The 16,983-nt window shown below is 36.4% G+C and overlaps 1 protein-coding gene across 3 annotated transcripts in view; it reads left to right on the plus strand.

Annotated features, from left to right (window-relative positions):
- The first annotated feature begins 206 nt into the window (after positions 1 to 206).
- LOC102800559 (P-selectin-like) overlaps positions 207 to 16,983 on the plus strand; it is a 31,292-nt gene continuing 14,515 nt past the window's right edge. For all 3 annotated transcript variants that reach the window (XM_085502117.1, XM_085502118.1, XM_085502119.1), the window contains exons 1-12: positions 207 to 683; positions 9,192 to 9,293; positions 9,669 to 9,801; positions 10,485 to 10,606; positions 11,925 to 12,104; positions 12,383 to 12,562; positions 13,499 to 13,675; positions 13,930 to 14,112; positions 14,328 to 14,507; positions 14,597 to 14,773; positions 15,197 to 15,373; positions 15,461 to 15,646. In XM_085502117.1, coding sequence (XP_085358243.1) covers positions 602 to 683; positions 9,192 to 9,293; positions 9,669 to 9,801; positions 10,485 to 10,606; positions 11,925 to 12,104; positions 12,383 to 12,562; positions 13,499 to 13,675; positions 13,930 to 14,112; positions 14,328 to 14,507; positions 14,597 to 14,773; positions 15,197 to 15,373; positions 15,461 to 15,646 — 1,879 coding nt within the window. In that variant the 5' untranslated portion in view covers positions 207 to 601. The remainder of the gene's footprint in view (positions 684 to 9,191; positions 9,294 to 9,668; positions 9,802 to 10,484; positions 10,607 to 11,924; positions 12,105 to 12,382; positions 12,563 to 13,498; positions 13,676 to 13,929; positions 14,113 to 14,327; positions 14,508 to 14,596; positions 14,774 to 15,196; positions 15,374 to 15,460; positions 15,647 to 16,983) is intronic.

Consider the following 16,983-nt stretch of genomic DNA (forward strand, 5'->3'; position numbering starts at 1 on the left):
GCAAAAAGAGATTAAAATAACCACGATGTAAATGTGAATCGTTCTTAGAGTTGAGTTCAAAATTAGCATCCAAATAACTCTAATTACACTCTAAAAATTATGACTCTAATTATCGCTAAAAGTTGATAGCTAAACGCTGTTTCCACTTCTCCCATGCTAATTATAAATACGGCGGTCTTTAATGCAATCAATGAGTCGATGTGTCCGCGGGCTGAAAACAGTGTCGACGTCAGACGTGACTGGCCGGTGCGTTTATGATATGATACACGCCACTGTAAACAAGAGTAGCCTGGCTTCGCGGGAGTAGCGATACCGCGACTCGTGTTGTCTGGCACTGTTCCTTCACGATCTGTGTGTTTATGCGTACCCGACATCCCTTTTACGAGAAACTCACACAATAACTCTGACTACTGAGACACTTCCTGTCGCTGCACCATGGGTGTTTATGAACGGATGTTTTGAAAGTCTTGGAACATTTGGAGCGGTATTTGTCTGCAGTTACTTCCTACGTACATCTGCCACGAATGCGACTGTCTGGTGAAATCGGCTTCGCATATTACGGTTGACTTGTTTCGGATTGTGTCCTTAGATACTTCGAATCATGGACGTGTGCGGTGGGGAATCGTTATTTCTGCGGCTAGCAGTAGCCATGTTGTTATCAGTAGCACTGGTGAAAGAAACGGGTAAGTTATCGGAATACCACGACTTGATATCATGCTGGGGGCATTTCTATAGAGCGCATTACTCCTCTAGTACGAAGGTCAATCAGTACAAAGTCTATAATGTAGTCTGGCTTCCAACGCGGCATTTGTGCACTCGTGAATCAAACAAACGTTACCACCATTTATTATTCCAGACATGAACGTGATTTATTATATTCACTAGTGTTCAAATATATTCCATTCGAATAATTTGCACATGGGGAATATATCAAGTCAAGTCTGTGACTGAGAAGGTGAACTATTTTGAGAACTGTTGCATATTTGTATATTTTAAATTATAAATAACTCCGCAACATTTTTTTTGTTAGAAAAAGTCAAGTCAATTTACGGTAACTGAGATAATAATTCTTAATAATTTTAGTTACATGAGCGTTATAGGACATATTCTGCGTTGGTATAAAATGAAATATGCCAACATGTGACACTATTTCTCCATAGCAACTAGGCAATGGATTTTATCACTGTAACCCAAGTGTGACGCGAAAACATAAATAATATGTAATACTAAGTAACAATTTATCAAGATAAGATTATTGTGTTGAGTGGGTGGGTGGTGGTAATGACGACAGTGCATGCGTAATCACTTTGTATTATATTCCTAGTATATACCTTAACAGACTAGACCCGACAAGAATTCGTATCTGCGATGCGTGCTAGGGCGCTAAATTGTCACACGTAGGACAAAATAAATCGGGGTAAAATTAAAACTTCATGCTTTCAGCAAATATAACAAACTATATAATGCAGCGAAACTTTAAATGACAAAATCTGACGGGATGAGCTTGCGTGACTATACACATGTATTGACACTTATAGTGAATGGACACAGGCCATTTATTCTTACCAATCCATCAGCATAGACATCAAATGACCTTCTATGAACTCTTTTTTATGTCACTCTGTTTGCAAAGAACACTGTGAGCGTTGTTCGCCCATGTCTTAATATCAATAGGTTAGTAAGAAGTGGTGTCATTGCTTGTCTGTATGAATGAATGTATACAGGGACACACTAAGTTGCTCGGCTTTAGTCAAGACGCCATTTGGGTCAGTCATTACACGAGTGATGGCGACCTGGAGAATTTACTGTCTGTCTGTATTAAGACTGAAATACCGATATGGATTCAGCTGAAATTCGCATCCAGTTGACATCTATAAAACACAATATTGTAACGAAATAGTCAACTACACGGCATATGTAATTAGATTGCATATTATTTTGCAGCTCCACTCATACGTGAATGTGACATAGTGATAGAGGAGAATTTGAAAATTGGAATTCACACCCCAACTATCGAGGTGTCACTACAAATGTGAAATATTTGTGAAAAATATACAAATATAGGCTTTTCAAACTTAATTTCATGTAACATTTAACGGTGTTGTAATTTGAGCTATGCATGAAGCGGGCAGAGAATACTAGGAGCCCAGGACACTCGGTATTATGATGTCAAAGAACAACATATCTAGATACCCTACGCTTTTATGGAACTTTTTTTCACTGACAGTGAAATATTTTTATCTTTTCTTCGAGAAAACAGGAAGCAGATGGGTGGCAATTTTATGGGAATAATAAGATGCTTATGGTATCATACGTGTCTATACACTGTTATCAATTCGGATTATTTAATTCTGTTAGGTGATTCAACATATCACTTGTTTGGTGAAAAATGTTCCTTCCTAACTTGTGCATTCCAGCTAAATTGGTAAATCCAATCCACATTTCAGAAAAGTATCTTTTCGCCACGTATCTTTGGTCTATCTAGCGTCGTTATATTTGCCAGAGACGTGTGTGATAACGCACGTAAGTTTGATGTTTGACAACATAGTTAGAGTCAATGGAGATTTCTGAATCACGTCAGTTACCAAATGATCTGTCCTGATGAAAGGCGTCTCTATCAGTTCGTTGAATAAGCGTCTGGCATAGTCTTTAGTTGCCAACAAACTACTTCATGTCTATCAGGTGTTCGCGAGTCTGTTATGTTGGGTAAAACAAACAATCGAATGTCCAGAACACTGTATATTGATGAGGTCGTTTACTTAAACATTTAATAATATATATTCTTTTTCAACAAATTGTGTTTGAATATCAATGTTGATTTTAAGTAAGCGTTCGTCAGATGTTCATAATTGAATTTCGAATAGAAATAGGCAATCTATAGTCACAACCCCTCGCAAAAATAAACACTACATGCATCAACTTGGTACAGTGTCATGTTTTCATTTACTAAACAAACTGTAATATAATGCCACGAACGACAGCCAAGTCACTATCCATACTGTGCTACGAATACAAAACATCGGTAATGTATTCTTGAAAAAAACGAAATTTCGAATATAGCCATATTTATTGGCCGCTGTTGAATGTTTAGTTCAACCAGTTATCATCATGTAAATAGTCAACGTAGTCTGTGACCGGCGTTTTTCATCTTCAAAAAAGCCACAACATGTATGTATACGATGTTAAATGAAGTGGAGGTCCTACATAAATACGCTTCAGTACGAGTTTAATTTATTCAGTCCTGGTACACGCATGCTTTCAATGTGTGAAATAGTAAGCATCCTGGCAATCTGGTCACGTGTTTCGTGCTTGACGTTCTAGTCATGACGTAAGCAAGCGGTTCTGTTCAGGTCAATTCTACACTAAGATAAACATAATTGCATTCAGTCTGAAGACGACAACATTCCTGCGGTTAAAACACAGATGGGAAAATAAACTATTGGGTAACAAATGCACGTATATGGCGTTGTACTTTTAAGTCATGTAAACGAGTTCTCCTTGGATTCTTAGAAGCTCAATGACGATAAAGACAGTCTGTGCACACATTCACAATTCCATTATCTAATTGCTACACTCAAAACCAGTTTATGCGTGTACAATAACTTCTTTCATTGAATCTGTGGCTATATTCCTGTGAAAAATATATACATATTAAGAAATATACATTCTGTATAGTATTGAGACAGGTTCGATTACAGTCAGGGCAAAATCTCGCTGCTCGCTGTTTCGGGTTTAATCCGTTGGTGCTATATTGAAACATCATACTATAACTTACCAAAATTTATTTGTAAAGAGGGTGAAAACAATTGTCGAAGCACGAAAACATGAAGACGAATCTTCATGGGTGAATGTTTCATAGGTAATTTGTAGTTGTTAATTTCAATGGCTATTCGAATACGCTTCTAGAGTAAGATTGAAGCAGGATGTTTGGCATAAAAAAACTTCATCATTATTATAACTCCTAACGTTATTGTCCGATATACCTCACGATTTCCAGGGGGAAATTTGTTTTGATAATAAATAGTTACAAGTTCCTTGTTACAAGTTTGTGTGTTAAACAGTTTCTTAACAGAGTTGTAGAACTCCGTAACAAAGTGATATGTCTGAAACAAATTGTTTGGGGAGAGGGGCTATAAAATTTCTCGCATTTTGCGTGATATCGACGGCCATTATGCGAATAAAGTCTATTGAAAACCATTGAACGTTTAATTTCTACTGACTACTAGTATATTACAACTCCTTGAGCGATGGTACAGTGATTAATTACAACCAAAATCCCGGGTTTGCATGTATGTGAGTATGATCACAAGGAAGTGGAAAAAGGATTGGTAATATCATGTAAACATCGGATGCTACATACTGTAAAACATGTATTTTTAGCTTGCATGTTTTTGTTTTTTTTATTTTTTATTTCTTTATTCCGCACTATATGGCCACCGGCCTAAAGTACTGTTACATTTCAAAACTTAAATTACACACGGTCGCTTTAAAATTACAAGATACATATACTTCAAATCATACTTCCATTTCAGTTTCTCTGTAATGAAAACTCTTAAACAAATATTTACCCAAACTTAGTAAAATAAACGAGTTAGTACTCTGTAGCAATGCAATGAATTTTATCTTGGTTGGTGGTGAAAAATAATATTTTGGTAAGAATTTTTGTCTAAGTGCTTCATATTTTGGACAAACCATAGTAAAATGATATTCGTCCTCTGTGACCCTGCAACCAAATGGACATAATCTTTGGTCACGTGGAATACCCAATGTTCTACCATTTTCAATTTCTAGGGGATGACAGGAAATTCTAAGTCTAGTTATAGCACATGAATAGATAGGAGTAGCCAACGAAATAGCAGCAAGATATCTTTCATATATTAAATCTTGTTTAAACATGCAATATGTTTGAAGCTTTACATTTTTATTAATTTCTGCACACCAATTCTGTCTAGATATATCAAAACATCTTCTTTTAAATTCACTGAAGAACATCTTGCTATTATCAATTCTTTGTTCATACCATACATGTCCATAACCAGATGTACATAAAATATTTTTTACCTCTAAAGCCCAACACCTAGACCCCCCTTCTGCTCTATGGTATAGATAATTATAACATTCCTTTAAAATGGTTGAGCCGTCCTCTTGAATCAGTTTCAGCCAAAATCTGACCATTTCAATATTAACATAAACTCTAACTGAGTGTCTTCCTAATTCACCCCTTACTGCAGCATTGGAAGCGTTGAAACTAACTCTCAATAGAAATTTACAAAACTTATTTTGTACTTTTTCTATGTCAGCTATTACACCCCGCATTCCCCACACACAACTACCGTATAACAAAATTGGCAATATTTTACAGTCAAATACTTTGCATGCAAGATTAGGCTGCAGTCCCCCAACCCCATAGTGGTTTTTTCCAAACAAAATAGTGCTTTTCTAGCTCGCGCCGAGATATCCTTCTGTGTTTGAAACCATTTCCCCGAACTCGAAAAAACTATGCCTAAATAATTATATTTTGCTACAATTTCAATTTCTTTACCCCTCAGAAACCATTTTTCATATTTTTTCAGACGACCCCCCTTTTCGGAAAACAATTATTTTTGATTTTTTCAGATTAATATTCAGTCTCCATTTTAGACAATAATCCACTAAGTTATTAAGTAATCTTTGTAATCCAACAGGTGTGCTGCTGAACAACACCAAATCATCCGCATATAACAAATAAAACAGTTTTAAAGTATTTATATACACAACTGATTCCCGTCCTTGTTGGAGGGCACTCTTAAGGTCATTTATGTAAAAGCAAAACAGTAAAGGTGATATAACAGAACCCTGCTGCAGCCCAACATTAATATGGAAAAATTCAGTAACTCCCTTTGGGTTTTTCACAGCAGCCTTAATATTTTGATACATAGAATAAAGTGATTTAAACAGTTTCCCCTTAATTTCAATTTTTGACAACTTATAAAATATTGAACAATGGTGTACTCTATCAAATGCCTTTTCATAATCAATAAAGGCGCAATAGAATCTAGCTCCAAGAGTATAAACATATTTTTCTACAAGGGTATAGAGAACAAAAATAGTATTCAAAGTTGATTTACCTTTTTGAAATCCACTTTGTTCCTCAATTATTTTATTATATCAATTCAACCAATTACTTAACCTATCACTGAGAATACTTGTGTATACTTTACTTATAGTATTCAAAAGCATTATACTTCGATAGTTTGCTGGGTCATCCCTGCAACCCTTTTTGTACACTGGGGAAATTAATCCCCTGCTCCATTCTATAGGAAACGCCCCTTGATCAAAAACTTTGTTATATAGACTGTACAACAGATCACAGATGTCTAAAGGTGCAAATTTCCAAAACTCAGAAGGAATTCCATCTGGGCCAGGTGATTTATTAGCCTTCAGTTTATCCAAATTTTTCTTCACCTCTGTCATAGTAATTGGTTGGTTAAATTCTGCTAATTCCAAATCTACATCAGGTATACCAATATTCTCTATATCTAAATCAGTCATATAATCTTCGATTGAAACGTAAAAATCATTGTAATTTTCATTTTCCACAAGACCCGGGTAGACAAATTAGTGAAATAATGTGACCATTCCTCCATAGTAATATTTTCTGAAACATTAATTTTATGTTGCTTAAGTTTCTGCCAAAATGTATGAGAGTTTTTCTGTTTAGACAGGTTAATTAGTTCATCCCTTCTGAGCTTTTGAAATTCTGCTTTTTTCTCTTTAAATTGTTTTTGATAGGATTGTTTAGATAGAAGGTAATATTCAAGTCTGTTCTGACTTTTTGTATGTCTATAATGATTAAGCGCTTTACTGACAGCACGTTTGGTGACTAAACATTCTTTATCAAACCAACAATTTCGAAAACACTCACTTAACTGTTTTGACTTGCACACCATATCTTTTCCACAAGTATAAATAATATTAGTTAAATTAGTAGCTGCATGTTATTTTAGCTAATCGTGATTGTTTATGGTGGTTCTTAGTGGTAACAGCACGAAGTATGTTTTCGCCACAGTAATGACGATCCGACCAATGTACTCGTACGATTAACATTTAACATATCAGTTATAGTAATTAATTAGTGTGAGTAGTACATCTATACTAGTATACTAATTGCTACATCCCCTAACAAATTTAAAGTGGGGTTTATTGTCGAAAAGTGTCTCTCCCTCCTTCGAAATTGTCAATCAATAAATCCACATTGTGCAAGCATTGTGGCAGAAATAGAAACTATATAGTTAGAGTCTACTTAAAATATTCCTATAAATATTCCTATTTTTCATTTTTATGCATTTCTTAAACGCAACAAAATGTTCCATTGTGAGTAAGGACCACTTCTCATTCACCGAACCAGCATGTCTCAACAGGGAATACTTTACAACGCGAAACAAACAATGTCATAATTTAAAGTGGCGTGGGGATAAAAGAAAGAGGGTAGTAACCGTGATTAGCAAACAAATTACACACTACTGAGTTTAGCCACGGTTGTTTAAAAAAATAGCGTACTCATGTGACAAAATCAACCACACGCTGGGTTGATATTTAAGTCGAGGAATGCACATTTTCTTAGTTAATCATGTACACTCAATCGAAAACACATCACTCTGTTTAGTGTGCATCTATGGAAAACGGAGATTGAGCAGGGCAAATGTCACCTCTCACACATGGAATATATCTCTCAATTTTAACAACTCCAGAGACAGCAAAAAGGTTTCAACTGCTCCCGGTGACATGTGCGCGTGTGAAATTTGCAATGAAATGCGGTGGTCTATGTAAAGGTCGAGCCCTTTCCTGGCAAGATTAATGCAACCATACCGTCGACAGCAATTTAGGTACAAACCAATGTAATATCATATAGTGAGTGTTTGTATGTGTTTGAAGTAACGGAGCCAGTTCCTGTATCGAATCGGGAGTAGACAAATCGGTTTATTTACATCGTATAGCCGTAGATGGAAATACAGTAGTGAGATAGCTTCGATGTCCATGAACGCATACCTTCTAACCAAATAATGTGAGCTTGAATGTGTAGCAGAGGGGTGAGTCCAAAACGTCTAGAATTCCTGTAAACACGTCGTAAATAAAAGGCGTCCGTAACGGTTGCAATACAGTGTATTAAATCTGCATCTAATTGTATAACAATGGGAGTGAGTAAGACTCTATACACTGTTATCCAAATTGTTTGTTACTTTGTACTTACGATCTAGAGGAGAGTGTACATCTCGCCTATTGATTTAGCAAAAACATGGGGTACCGGGTGTATTGTTATGGTTATCATATTAAAATGTTTGCGGTATATACATTTAAACCACGCCCACATTCAAAATAGAACATTGCCTGATTCGCCGATGTGACAACTCACACAACCAATGTATTGCATAGATATATCAAACAAGGCATATGGTATGGTTGAAATAAAATGGTGGACGGCCCGCCATCCGAAAAGCTGTTGGTCAATGATTTTATTTTAAATTTATTGAATCATGTATTTATTCGGAATTACAAGCACATATACGAATATATATATTCGAAACACGATATTCGAACAGGTGCGCCTTGCTACTGTAATCGGCTCTCCGTTACACTACTTCTCACCTCGTGTCAAGTTTTACAGATTTTTTAAAGATTAAAACATTCTAGTATATATATACATTTCTTTATTCCGCACTATATGGCCACCGGTCTAAAGTACTGTTACATTTCAAAACTTAAATTACACACGGTCGCTTTAAAATTACAAGATACATATACTTCAAATCATACTTCCATTTCAGTTTCTCTGTAATGAAAACTCTTAAACAAATATTTACCCAAACTTAGTAAAATATACGAGTTAGTACTCTGTAGCAATGAATTTCATCTTGGTTGGTGGTGAAAAATAATATTTTGGTAAGAATTTTTGTCTAAGTGCTTCATATTTTGGACAAACCATAGTAAAATGATATTCGTCCTCTGTGACCCTGCAACCAAATGGACATAATCTTTGGTCACGTGGAATACCCAATGTTCTACCATTTTCAATTTTCAACATTCTAGTATTCATGTACAGCATAAGAATCATGTGCATTTGTTTTTTGGTCACGAAAGTACGTGATTTAAACTATACACTCACACTTAGATAAGAAAATTGTTATTATTTGATATTGTTCGATTGTTTCCAGATGCAAATTGGGGTGAATGCCCGGGTGGATGCTGTGACTGTATTCCGATTCCACCGTGTCCTGATCTATCATGTATCGAACCTTTGCCATTGCCGCCTCCTGGTAAGTGCTATTACGCAACGGATATTTCATGTGTAGTGAGATATGATGTATCTGTTATCTTAACGGTGAGGCTGTGTGCGGTCTCTGTCTGCCTTTACATAATTTAGTTATTCCATAGGATATTATATAAACTGTGACAACATAACCTAAAGTAGGAGATTGTCCATGTTTGACTGATATGTTTGGGACGAAAATGCCAATTCTAAATTATTCCAAAATTAATCAAATTAAAAACATACTTATTTTGTAATTCCTTAACATTTCCCCATTTAAACTTGAATAACTTTTTCACAAATCATACCATATATGAGCTGAAACATAATACAATCACAAAACGATGCTCATTTGAAATAACACCACCTATTCTTATTTCAGACACAGTACCACCAAAGTTACACGGGTGCCCACAACACATACCCCCGCGTAGTATATCGTCTGGTAGAGATACTGTATCTGTTTGCTGGAAAGAACCTTGGGCCAGTGACAACAGAGGTCCCAGTTACTTTAAGTAAGGTCGTCTAAGCAAATCAATACTACCCGGTATTTATTATTCTTGGGTCCTAACTATTAATGTATTATCGGAATGGTTGTCTCCCCGAGGAATATTACAATTTCTTTCTTTTCATAAGTTATTAAGTATTTAAATCTCATCCGTGTTACTTTTCACGAATCATCCAAAAACATCCTACCAGCTAATACTGATTTTGTCGATGTGGTAATTAACATGATGGTGTGTCTATGTTTCTCGTAGAGAGTACGACCAGTCTAAAGGTTTTTTCTCGACAAAATTAGGCGAAATAAACCCCGCTTTCCCACGGAAATTCAAGTTGAAGGAATATTCGTTCAAGACTACATTTCACTGATCACCATGCATATTTTATTTAGTTGTATTCAAAATATTGTCAAGGTACACACAATCAATATATTTATGAAAATATAGTGCATCTAATCAACTGTACTGTAATGATGTATGTAGAAGTGTGTATACATACGTACATATGTGGAAAACCTTTTATCGCATATTTTTATTTAGTAGATGGTTGGGATATAAATGTTTCAAGCATCGCTATGATCTTAGCATATAATACCGATGTCTCATTTCCTTTGAAGAATATGTCAACTATTTTAATGGTCTAAGTACACTCACATTTATATTATATTTTAACAACAAATTTCTCACATTCCATTTAGGCCATTGCGCCAAGGCCCACAGCCGTGCTCGGAATTCCGTGAAGGAACGCATATCATTTCATACACTGCCACAGATTTAGCTGGAAACAAAGCCGAATGTCAATTCAGAATCGTAATACACGGTATGTTGATACGTATTTTATAGTTATTAAAGCGGGGGAGTCGTCACCTGCGCATGCGTCAGGTGGCCATAGCGTGTCATTGTTTACAAACAAGCGTCTACCCATGAGCCGTTGCGCAATTCCCGCGCGTGCGCAGGTGACGACCCTCCCGCTTTAATTGGTAAGAGAGATACATTTGAAAACACTTTTATTTCTGGCGAAAATAATTAGCTCATTGTACCGAGCGCCATTTTCGACAGGCGGCATTTTTTGTAAATAAATAATCTATTTTTTGTGTGAATCCCGAAAACGACTCGTAATGACTCGTATGACGACCGTAATGTGAATGTGTGTGTTGTTTATAAAAACATTGTTTGTCCCTCTTACACAAACTGTCTGTATATATGGAACAACATACGCTACTGTCACAGTGTTGCCTACATACCACAGTGTTTAATGGGTATGAATGAGTTGTAAAAGCACTGCAACAACAACCACTACAACAACAATGAAAGTAAAAACTCGTATTGTTTCAACAGGCGTGTAAAAAAAGAAATACATAGTTGATGAACTTATTTTGGCGTTGTGTTTGCCAAAACGAAGCTAGGGACACTGCGTAACCTAAAATTTTAATAAATGACACGCCCTCTCGCATCAGATAATAACTGCGCTGATTGGGTCAGAGCACTCACAATGGGTATCCGTGCATAAAATAATTTCATTGTTGTTTGGTGCAATCGACGACTGTGCTTCCATATAGGTTCATACAATTGTAAGCTACAAGAGTGGGCTCAAGAAGCTAAAATATGAAATGATTTGTTTTTGTAAAACTTGAATCTTAACATGCACCGCGACAGAATACTAGTAATTAAAGATTAGTTTATTAAATATTAAATGTTTACATCAAGAACACTGCAATCGTCAATAGTCTTTAATTTCCGGATGAACCAGCCCTTCGTTCATATAAATTTAATTGGTAAATTAAATACAAATAGTTGTAACTTACCCTATATGAAACTCTCGTCACTAATTTAATTTAACGCAATATTATCATGCGAACTGAAATGAAAGTTAGGAGATTGATTAATACTAGAGCAGAAACGATTGTCATTGTGCAAAACAGTAAGCAGGTGAATGAAGATGCATTTATTCAAATTGATGTATTCGGCAAAAAAAAAACACACAAAAACACCAAAATAAACTTCCGAAATTCGTATATGAAAATTTCTGTACGACTAATGAGAAAATGTAAACATTTCTTCCAAACTTGTATAATCGCGACACATTGTATAATAAGTCTAGCATACTATCATGTAATAATTTCCTTTCTTCACCACAGCCATTGTGTGCAACCAACTAAACGCACCGCCAAACACTCGTATGCAGTGTAGCCTTGGTAACCGACAGGGATCTGTGTGTACTTACTATTGCAACGCTAACTATTATTTAGTCAGTGGTTCCAAACAACGAGACTGCGGCGCTGGTGGTCGATGGTCCGGTACAGAGGCTAACTGTCAAAGTATGTTTTGATATAAGTTTTTCAACACATGGCTTGTCGAATTTCTTAGTGAAATATTATGAAATAGGTTAAGTACTTTAAAATGTGTTAACAAGGTTACTTAACAAGTGTTTGTGAATATAGACATCGGAGAATACCGTTTGTAATGTTGGAAAATGCCGTAAAACGCTAAAATTTGGGTGGCTGTTTTTCCTTTATAATTAATCGAAAATATTTGTGTTTGATTCAATTATTATCATTTCTGTATACGTAGTAAACTTGTCATAACTTTATTTTAGTTCGTAGATGTGATATACTTATGCCACCGGTAAATGGCGATCTGCGTTGTCGTGGAGGAGATATCCCGGGTTCTACCTGTACCTATACATGCAACGTAGGATATTATTTAGAGTCTGGCACGGAGACCAGAAGGTGTAGAGCTGATGGGCACTGGACTGGCTCGGAAGCTCGTTGTAGAGGTTTGCTTACCTGTTATTTATGAGTTTTATTCGTTGATGGTTTGGAATACCTCAGTTCCAAAATTGATGTTTAGTGACAAACCTAATACTACTAATGTTCTATGTTTATGTGCGGTTTGTGTACACTGTCTATGGGATTGGAATGCTAAAATTGATCTTGATAAAGCAGCGGACATGCTGATTGCTTTGGTTCGGATCCCATCAAATGCACCGTTCGGGACACAGAAACGTAATTATGCCCGTCTTCAAGTCAAGTCGAATTGACTCAATAAAATGGAAGGGGCTTTCGAAAAACAAACAAGTTCAAAATGATTGCAATTATGCCCGCAATATGCTAATTATTTCACAAGATGAGTGAACCCATTCCACTCAAAGAAATACGGGAAGAGGCTCTAATGTTGTGGAAATATTATAGAGGAACACATGTAACATATTGACTCATTTATCACAGACAGTTAATACTAATAGCTCAATAATAATTTAATTCATGCTCGTATGTCTATAGTTGAGTATCGTGTGACGTCAGCACTTCATATAATCAGAAGATAGGTTGTTACATACCAGCCGGTTATTATTCTCAAATTGATTAACAGACAAACATGAATAAAATTGAAATATTGTAATGTGAAAAATACATTTTCGAGAGAGTACCAAGCTTCCAATATTGTAAGTTGAACAGGGCACTGCTGCCAGTCATTCCTACATAGCTCAAGTTTCTGTCGTCGAGTCAAGAGCATATCTAATAAGAATTCTTTCGAAGTAGATTGCATATTTTCTATTTCCAGAAAAAGAAACAAAATATGTTCTACAAAGAACGTCATGATGTATGTTTAATTAAAAATTCCTTTGTACAATTTTATCTTGAGTGCTCAGTGGTAATGACATATTAGTAATACAAATATCGATGCCTAATAGTTCATATCGTATTTTAAATAGCCATTAGATGCAGTCAACTTAGTGCGCCGCCACATGGCTACCTCAGCTGTTCTGGACTAAATCCTGGATCAACATGTCACTATCGCTGTGATGTTGGTTATTATATTACGGTAGGCTCCACAACACGTACATGCAATACTAATGGAGACTGGACAGGTGCGAATGGTATATGCGAAAGTAAGTTAGTGACACTTCATTTCTATTTAATACAAGTGATGCGCTCCACCGATCAGCTCAGCTTCTTACGAATTATATGCTTGCGTGCGATGTTTTTCGCAGCGAAACTCTCCATGTGAGTGTTAGAAAAATCATACAGTACCAATTCAATTGGGTATTTTTTATACATGTGTGTAATGACATCTAAACTTAGCCAATAGAGTAAACATCTTTACTCGTCTTGACTGATTGGTTTATTTTCTATTTCGTTTCAGGAAAAGTTGAACCCTGCCCCCACTTACCTTCTCCGTCTAACGGACATATTTCCTGTTATGGTGATAATAATCCCGGATCCTGGTGTCAGTACCACTGCAATGCCGGATACACACTACATGGTCCTGCAAGTCGCGTGTGTTCAAATGATGGCAGATGGACAGGATCGGATTCACAGTGCCAACGTGAGTGTTCTCCCTACAAATAATGGTAATGTATTAAGATAAAGTTTATAGTAAGTTAAAACTCGTTGGAACAGTTATTGCGGGTGTTAGTTTGGTTTTAACGGCCGTGGTTCTTCAAGTATCAACAGTCAAGTGAAACACAAGCACATTTCAAGTCTAATTATTGCATAAGTTGTCTTAAAGTTCAATATACATGTGTATATTATATCTTACAGTTCGTTCGTGTGCCACTCTCTCACCTCCGGTAAACGGTCTGATAACTTGTACTGCCGGGAATGCGGTTGGTTCTAGATGCCAATACAGCTGCAACGACGGTCTACGCCTTGTGCGGGGGTCGGCGCAAAGAACGTGTCAAGAATCGGGTAGCTGGTCAGGGACTGAAGCAGTTTGCGAAGGTAAGAAAAACGTTGAATATTAAACTTCATAATACATTATAAGCGTCTCATGTTTGCTTAAAAGTAATTAATATTTATTTTATTACCAGAGATATCGTGCCCAGAGTTGTCATCGCCGAGGAATGGCTACGTACGTTGCAATGGTTATACATACGGGTCTCGCTGTGATTATGAATGCCAATCAGGTTACAGTGTGGGTAGCGGTAGCTCCAGTAGAACGTGCCAAAATAACGGCCGATGGTCCGGTAGAGAGGTCCTCTGTACACGTATGTTAAACAACTTTCTCAGTGATGATCAATTCACGAAATCAATGATCCTCACTACTTCGTCACACGTCACAATCAGTATATTATTACGCGATCATTATCACGTAAGACATGTGATGGACTCATCACAAAGGGGAAATATTTTTTTGAGGGAAAGCGCAATGAAAACATATTCATTTTTGATTCCAAGAGATTAACGTGTTAGAGGGTAGATTACGGTTTAGGTTTTATACGTTCCCGGATTTAAATGATTAAGGTCGCAAGGATTACACGTTATGCTTGCTACCATGAACTTGTGCAAAATTACGTGCATTTTTGTTGTTGGGAAGTGACACATGATTATTACACTAAAATAATATCTATGTTATTTGTTATGTGTGTCATATGAGAATAATACATTCTGGTTTCGTTTCGCCCTCGTAGGCGTCGAATGTCACGACCTACCAAATCCTAGGAATGGATATGTGCAGTGCCAGGGAGACTCTGGACGAAGAAGATGTACTTATTATTGCAATACTGGATATGTGATAGAAAGCGGCTCGCAGTACAGGGACTGTAACAATGGGCAGTGGTCGGGACGTGAGGTATTCTGTAGAAGTGGTAAGTAAACTAATCGTACAGCAAAAAAGAAAAACAAAAGAATCAACAACTATAGAACAAAAATAACATTATTATTTTGAATTTCAGTGAGTTGTCGTCCACTAAATAATCCCAGACATGGTAACGTCAATTGCCAAGGAAACAATGAACCAGGTACAAGGTGTACGTACCGCTGTAATGACTCGGCACAACAGGCATGTCGTTTAGCTGGGTCGTCTGTTCGTGAATGTGGAAGGGACGGTGAATGGTCTGGCACAGAACCTGTGTGCCATTGTAAGTCACCATGATTCACTATATTTTACTAGTTGTCATCATCAATACAATGTAAGAATGGCATATAATGTATTGAATATTATTTTGTCTTTTTTGCGGCATGATTTACTGGATTGGATAGACAGAACCATCAGGCAAGTTATTGTATTTTCTTTCATTATCGGATAATTATGGAACTCATTTGAAATGATAACTCAATAAAATGCAAATAATATCGATCTAAATGCTATTTTAAGTCGAATGATCTGAAACATCCTGATAAGCGTGACGGCTTGAGTTGGTTTTCCTGGAGGCTCGAATTGATAGATCGATATTAGATCGAATCTAAGGTTTGACTAGTACAATATAATCTTTCATTAAAACATGAAAAATAAATGAGTAAACGCAGAAATATTGACATACCACATTTATCAAAGTACAACGACAGAACATGAGTAAAGTAAAAATTGCCTATTTAAAACACTCACCAATGAGGGCACACTTCGTCTGAACGGATAACTATTTATCTGTGTGCTATGAAACCTACCATGTTTCAATGCATCGTTTCTACAAACTAATGACCTTTGTTTGCCCCTTTGTACCTTTTGGGACATATCAAAAATAATCATTTTATAGCTACCTAAGAAATTAATCCGCAGTGAAGCACATAATTTCGCAGTAAGGAAGTCGGGTCCGTTTTTTTTGGAATTCAGGCATCCAAGTAAACCAAAGTCGGCCCCAAAACCGACATTCCTAATATCAAGTTAAATCTTCAATAACTTTTCTAGAATTAAAGCCTCCGAAAAAGCAATCTTAAATCAATCTAAAACTTCAAGAATTCAAGCCACCAAGAAAACCAAAGTCGGAACCGAATGCCTCGCTGTCTAGTATCGATCAAAAACTTGAATACTTCTCAGAGAATTCAAGCTACCAAGAAAACCAACGTCGGGTCCGCGTGCCTCTCTGTTAAATATTAAACCTGTCCAATATAAAACTTCGATAATTTTCCGAGAATGCAAACCTACAAAAAAAAAGTCGAAGCTGAATACATCCTCTCTGTCTAATTTCAATCTAAAACCCCCTGATAGTTAGAATATGTCGGAAAATGTGTTATGTCTTTGACGGCATAGATAAGAAGAACGAATGGCTAACCATATGTACGGTAATCTTTACGACTTAAGTATTATGCAACATCCTGCTACCCTACAATTTCTGTTTGCACAAATATTGACATGTAACAGTATATAGATGCTTAGTTTTAACTAAGTTTTCGCTGTAAGGATCACCGTGCTGATAGCATTGCGATGTAGTAGTGGATAAACACCATTCAGACCATTGATGTGCTGTCATCGATAACT

Source organism: Saccoglossus kowalevskii, chromosome 8, assembly GCF_978046115.1.
Source record: "Saccoglossus kowalevskii chromosome 8, keSacKowa6.1, whole genome shotgun sequence".
Lineage (NCBI taxonomy): Eukaryota > Metazoa > Hemichordata > Enteropneusta > Harrimaniidae > Saccoglossus > Saccoglossus kowalevskii.